At 44.3% G+C, this 6,876-nt stretch overlaps 1 protein-coding gene across 3 annotated transcripts in view; it reads right to left on the bottom strand.

Moving 5' to 3' along the window:
• The window catches only part of whrna (whirlin a), a 267,355-nt gene that overhangs the window by 62,273 nt on the left and 198,206 nt on the right, over positions 1-6,876 (bottom strand). For all 3 annotated transcript variants that reach the window (XM_054744704.2, XM_054744702.2, XM_054744703.2), the window contains exon 5: positions 6,723-6,759. In XM_054744704.2, coding sequence (XP_054600679.2) covers positions 6,723-6,759 — 37 coding nt within the window. The remainder of the gene's footprint in view (positions 1-6,722; positions 6,760-6,876) is intronic.

The raw sequence follows: 6,876 nt of genomic DNA, 5'->3' as shown, positions 1-6,876 counted from the left end.
TGCCGAACTTCACTCCGTGATGTAAACTTTGCGTCCTGCAGTGAGAAACAGAGCACGCAGGAAGCTGGTTAAGATGCGTCAAGACGGTGGATTTACCGCGAGTTTTAAAGAACAAACTCCGGGCGGTGTGAGGTGAGTTTGTCTCGTTGCAGAAATAAAAACACGGAGCATCAACAGTCAAACGCAGCCACTCACTAACACTCGTGTGTGTGACTGGGACCAGAGTGAATAGGGTGTGTGTGTGTGTGACCATGAGAGAGGGAGTGTGTGACTGTGTCTGTGTATGACTGTATACGTCAGGTGGGGTCTTGGACTCCTCCCCTCGCCTGGGACTTCTTGTGCAGGTACACATCTGGGCTCTGTTGGGTCCTCGGTGGGGCTGGTTGCCCCTGGGTCCCGGGTCATTGGGTTCCGGGCTCGGCCGGCTTGGGGGTGGGAGGCTGCGGGCGGGCCAGTAACTTAATCTCTAAGGTTATTCCCAAAGCTCGCACCTCCTTTGGCCGCTCCTCACTCCAGTTTGCTGCTTCCAACGACTGGAACGAGCTGCAAAAATCACTGAAGCTCCCTGCCTACATTCCATTATCTACCTTCAATAATTCATGGTGATCAAAAGTTTCTGATCGATGTGCTTCTGAGTACTTAGACTGTTTTAAGTCTGTTCTGATTACTCGTACATATTATGCATGCACTGGTCAACATGAGTGATTAAAACATGATAAAAATTCACATCGATAGACTGATCGATAAATTAATCTTTAGCTTAATACAGTTTAAGTTACTGACCTTTGTATTTAAAGCACTCAACGACCTGGCACCTCCCTATCTCTCTGACCTGCTCACTCCATGTGTACCCACGCGCACGTTGAGGTCGGCTGACCTTTTGCTGCTGTGTCTATGCCGCGGATGCGATACAAATCGCGGGTGAATGGGCATTTGTGCATGCTGCCCCAAAGCTGTGGAACTCGTTGCCCATTGGAGTTCAGCAGGCTCCGTCTCTGGCGGTTTTTAAATCTCGTTTAAAGACCCACTTTTACGATTTGGCTTTTAGACGGTGACTCGTTTTATTGTGTCATTGTTTTAATGTGTTCTCAGTATTCATCATGTTTTATCTGCTTTGACTGGAATTTTTATCTTCTGTTCCTTAGAATGGTCGTGTTTTGTTTTAGCCTGTGCAGCGCTTTGGGCAGCTCCCATGCTGCGTTTTAAACGTGCTATATAAATAAACTATGCTATGGTATGGTAAGAAAGAGGGTGTCATGTAGTTTACCTCAGATACAGCGGCAACACAGGTAACGATGTGTGTTTACTAGTTAAGTAATAGGAAACCAGCGTGTCTTTTATTTTGAAAAGTTGCCAGCTGTTTTACAATACTCTTGTGCTTGACTTCCTGCCAACCCTCATCTGCTCTGCTGAGCTCGACACGCTCTGGAAGCGTAGCTCATAAAAAAGAGACTAGGTGAAAACTTAGCGCAGCAACTTTACATTTCTCTGAAAGCGCGGCGCTTAGCAACCAACCGAATCACTCCCATCGACTCAGGCAGCAGCTGAAATCTACGTATTATGCTTTGTGGACAACATGCAAAACGCACGTGTCCAGTGGAAACCGGGATGAATGTTTTATCAACCGAACTGGAGATACTGGTTCTCACCGACAATCCCACTTTCCAGTGTCTCCTTGTCTTACTTATCAACCGCCCTTTAGACCATCTTAGGTAGTTTCCCTAAACCATAAAGAACTTTCCTTGCCTAAACACGAAAGATTAAGTGTAGGTCCCAGGAGGGGGCCCCATCATGACCCAATAAATGGTGGGAAGCGAAATATTCCCGATCACACGCAGGTCGTAGAGATCATAACACACCCAGTACACTACTGTTATCTGTCTGGGAGAAATGGGCACCTCATCTCTCCCATCACCTCCGACATAACTCCGGGTTTTCCTTTCAGCTGAGCTACAAGGCCTCGCCAGCCTGAGAGGACGAGGCTGTCCATCAGAGACTTCGTAGTGAAAACTGAGCTCTCCCTTTCACCTTCCTCTGTCGCTGCCACCAGCTGCTGTCTCTTCCAACTTTCCTATTTCGATATTCCCACACACACTCTTTGCAAAGTCACAGTCAAAGTCAGGGAGAAAGGAAGTAGAACAGCAGACTGGTGACGGACAGCATTTAAAGTATCCAACTAACTGAGACTTCTGTTTAATCCATAAGATCTTTAGAAAGCTACGCCTCGTTACCCCTGGCGGCTCCGCTCGCTTAAATCAGAACCCGCTTCAGGGGCTGAAACCTTAAAACACCTCTGAAGTGACTCAAAATGATCACTCCTGTTTTAATATTCCTTCTACTCAAGGTTGGATCAATAATCATATCTGAAAGCTGTCTGGAGCCAGAATAATTTCATCTGTAAATGAACTCACGACGTTATCATCGCAAACCTTTTGGCTTTGAAAGCTGATTGTAGGGTTCAGAAAAAAATCAATCCACTTTAGTGTCAGGTGCTCTTCCAGGTTGTGCTTCAACGGACAGTATTGTGTGTGTGTGTGTGTGTGTGTGTGTGTGTGTGTGTGTGTGTGTGTGTGTGTGTGGGTGTGTCAGGGTGAAAGTGCACATGTAATCTGCAGTTCAAATGGTTTTGATTCTTGCTGCCAACAGCAGATTCCTAAAACTGGAAGAATCTGAAGGAGCATGCAGAGGAAATCCCTGTGGAGTTCAGAGGGGAAGGGCAGATTCTTACCATTTCCTCCACAGTCGATACAATAGACCGACTTAAAGAGCAAGTCACCCCCTACCAGATTCTTACTCCACTCCCACATCCTGTTTGAGAAATGCAGCAAATGCTGTTGCCTAGCAGACCGAGAGGGCAGAGCCGCTAACAAATACACACACACAGGCTCACAATGACATTGTGACATCATATGGTACCAGCTAACGTTCCAGGGTACCTCTTAGCCAACAGCGAGGGCAGATTTAAATTCAAATGCAGTGCAGAGTTTTTACCTGACGACGGCACAACACTGACAGTTTCAGGCAGAAAATTTAAATTTTAACTAAAATGCACTAAAGTGCTAAACTATTGACTACACGTGTCTGCAGCATGATTAGACACACATTTATATAGTTTATCAGAAAATTCAAAGCAGATTTGGGGGTGACTTGCTCTTTAACAATTCTCCAAAAGTAATTTTATTTTTTTTTAATATTTTACAAAAGTAAAAACCTGATTCAACCCTTTCTTCTGTCATTATGCTAAACAGCTGTAAATATAATCATGTTTTGGTATTCAGAGCCCCGTCCTATAGGTAATCTGCACATCATGTTCATTCCAGAGAAAATCTCAAGGTTTCATCTGACAGAAAACAGGAAGGAGGGACAGTGGACTCCTCCTCGAAGGACACACATAAGATTTCCGCAACTTTTACACCTTAAAATAACGTATTTTTGAAAGGTTTTAGAGTTGTGGTAGTGTTGTGGGGTCCCACGTCTGTTTACAGCATTATACAGTTTTGACCGGCGGTCCTCTAACTAAGTACTGGCAGCATGTTGTTTTACAGCAGAATCACGTAGATACCGTAGACATGAATATGTAGATGCCCCACCGGGCGCTGGAGAGCGTAACAGCATCACGGCCATATTGGATGGGCCTCCTCACTGTAGACATGAATTTGTAGACGCCCCACTGGGCGCTGGAGAGCGTAACAGCGTCACCGCCATATTGGATGGGCCTCCTCACTGTAGACATGAATTTGTAGACGCCCCACTGGGCGCTGGAGAGCGTAACAGCGTCACCGCCATATTGGATGGGTCTCCTCCCTCTCCAAAGTCAATGCAGAGAAACTACGCCCATTTTTGTACAACAACTAGCGTGCTATTGAAAACAGATCACATGGGATTACTATTGACTTTTCTAGCCTATCTGATTAAATTTATCTTTATCTTTGTTTATTTTGTTAACTTATATTAATAGTTTTATTATCATGCCATACATTGTGTCTGATTTAGTGAAAAAGCTTGATAAAATGTGTTTTTTAGTTGGGTAAACACCTTCCTCGGTAGAAATGAATGCAATGGGGGTAAATGGAGACTCATCTAAGATGGCGGCTGGCCACCACGGCAACTGCAGTAAGCAGCGTCAGTCCACGGGGCGTCTACGTACATATGTCTGTGGTAGACCTGCAGATTGGAGACTTGAGCAATGGCAGATCCACCAAAGAAAGCTAGAAATCCCTCACCAGAGGAATCTAGGAAAAGAAAAAGAAAACGCGATAGAGCAAAGACCTGAGTTAACACTGGGCCGGCGTTTCCTCGCTGGAGAGCTCTTCTTGAAAGAAGAGCACGAACTACGGATTCTGACCTAGCCGTGTTGCTAATGGATAGCTAAGTAATATCTGATTTCACAGGGGTTATTGTGTTTGGTCAGGCATAAAGCTATACAACTGATAAAACTTAAACCAATGCTGAAATGCGGCTTCATGCGTTTGTTTGGGGGCGCGAGTTGGAAAACAGTCAGTAAACGTGCCTCGTTATTTTACGACAGTGACGATATGCAGCAAGCCTGGAAAGGGCGACAGAGAGCACATTTCTGCAAAGTGCAGGAGTGTGTCTTTAAGTGTAAAAAATAAACAATTCCCATCTTCCCTGTAGCAAACAGCTGCCTGAATGGCCTCTGTTCAGAGAAATGGCTTAGACCAGTGGTTCCCAAACTTATTTAGCCGCGCACCCCCTTCTATGTCCCGACCATGTCGACGCACCCCCCAGCCCCCACATCAGGGCATGGCTATATATATATATATATATATATATATATATATATATATATATATATATATATATATATATATATATATATATATATATATATATCAGACGTCAAGCTAAACAGTCACTCGACAGACAGGGTTAAAAAAATATGATCGACCTTTTTCTTCATCACTTTCATTTTTTAAATAGTAATTAATAAACATTCGATACCATTACAATTTCCTTTGATGTAATTTTAAATAAACATTTAGAGTGCCCAGGTAGCACATAAACAATGCAATTTAACGGTTTTCTTAAACGTTTAACCTGTGCGGCCAGAGCGCTCTCCTTCCTTCTGCTCTGCGTAAACCTGAGCTGGTCACCTACTTGTGCGTAATCAAATGTTTATAGGGGACAAGATGGAAAAGCCATGATGTTCACTTTAGCCTCAGACCGACTTATTGCTGTTTTATGGTGAGGCTGAATCTGCGATCCGCTGCCACGTGGACTGGAACAACAAATGCTGCAGTAACATGAGTTGTAGTCAGGTTCATGAGGAGTCACTGGCTGGAGCGGACCCGACTTTAATACGTCATCCCAAAATAGAAGCTAATATCTTCATTTGACCTGGAATGAAAAATGTTGTTATACAACCTCTTAAAAGTTTTTATCACAGAGGAGGCAGCGCTCATCTCTGTCTTCAGTCTGACGACGCAGCGAGTATGCTTATTGAATCTGTGTGTGTGTGTGTGTGTGTGCGGCACAGCTCCATGAGCGGCTCCAGTCACCGCGTCTCCTTATCGGCGCTATTTAAACCAATGTTGTAAAACTACTTCTGCCCAGCCCAGATGTGCTCACTTGTGCACCCGTGAGCCGTGGTTCCGCTGGAACACGTCTGACCTCTGACAGACGCACTCTGAACTTCAGATCTTCAGCGCGCTGTCAATAGCCTGACACGTTTAGAATGCTGTCCCACAGTCAGTGTGCTAATATAATAATATAATAATGCTAAAATGCTCAGATGGGAATCACTTCTTGATTTATTTAGTTACACCCACAATGTTCTGTGTGTGAGGTTTACAACGTCAGAACACCTGCATGAGACAGGTGTTAATTACAATCTGCCAGAATGACTCACCACCTTCAGATTCCTCCAACACCGTTAAAAATGATCAAATACGGAACATATCGGCGTGCGCCAGGCCAGAGCGCTGAAGCTCGGAGCGCATTATTATTATGAAGCTAGGGCATATGCAGAGGACACACACAGACACACACAGACACACACAGACACACACACACACACACACACACACACACACACACACACACACACACACACACACACACACACACACACACACACACACACACACACACAAGCTAAATATACTTGTTTTCAATTGCATTTATTGGGCCCACCCACAAATGAGTTTCTGGCTACGCTAATGGTGACATATGACAGACTTCTCTGAGCTCCGCAGCCATTACACTTTTCACCTCGCGGACCCCCTAGCGGCAGCTCGCGCACCCCCAGGGGAGCGCGCACCACACTTTGGGAATCCCTGGTTAGACCCTTTAAGACTGATAAGCTACAGGCTAGTCTGTAGTTTGTTGCTTTTAAAACGGGTCTAGTCAATCAATCAATCAATCAAATTTTATTTCTAAAGCGCTTTTCAAACAAAGTGTGATTTAAAGTGCTTTACAAAATGACCCAGTCTACTGAAGTTCTGGCTTATGAATCTTATTTTGGCACTAATTTGAAAGATTTGCTGCTGGACTCGAGCCCTGGACGTTCTAGAAGGGCTTCATTAAGCTGCTGCTGACATTTACAATGAAAACAAAAGAGAGATGTAGTGAGAAATGAACATGTAAATGTTACTAAATCACATGAAGGCTGTGAAGTTCACCAGGTTTTAGTACGGATCAGTGTAGCGGTTAGCTGAAATAGCTAACGTACTTCTATATGTAATGAGTTGTTGTAATCTCACCTTTCCTGCTGCAGAAGCTCCCTGTTCCACAGAGAAGCTGCAGGAAAAGATAAAAAAGAACAAATTAATCAAAGAGAAACAAACAAAGACACATTAACCGACTGACTCGTGCAAAAGGTGAAATTAGTTTCTGTCTTAATGAGGTCGACGAGAC

This window comes from Nothobranchius furzeri, chromosome 6 (genome assembly GCF_043380555.1).
Source record: "Nothobranchius furzeri strain GRZ-AD chromosome 6, NfurGRZ-RIMD1, whole genome shotgun sequence".
Lineage (NCBI taxonomy): Eukaryota > Metazoa > Chordata > Actinopteri > Cyprinodontiformes > Nothobranchiidae > Nothobranchius > Nothobranchius furzeri.
The sequence above is the reverse complement of the archived record's forward strand: the minus strand, read 5'-3'. Positions and strand labels throughout refer to the sequence as shown.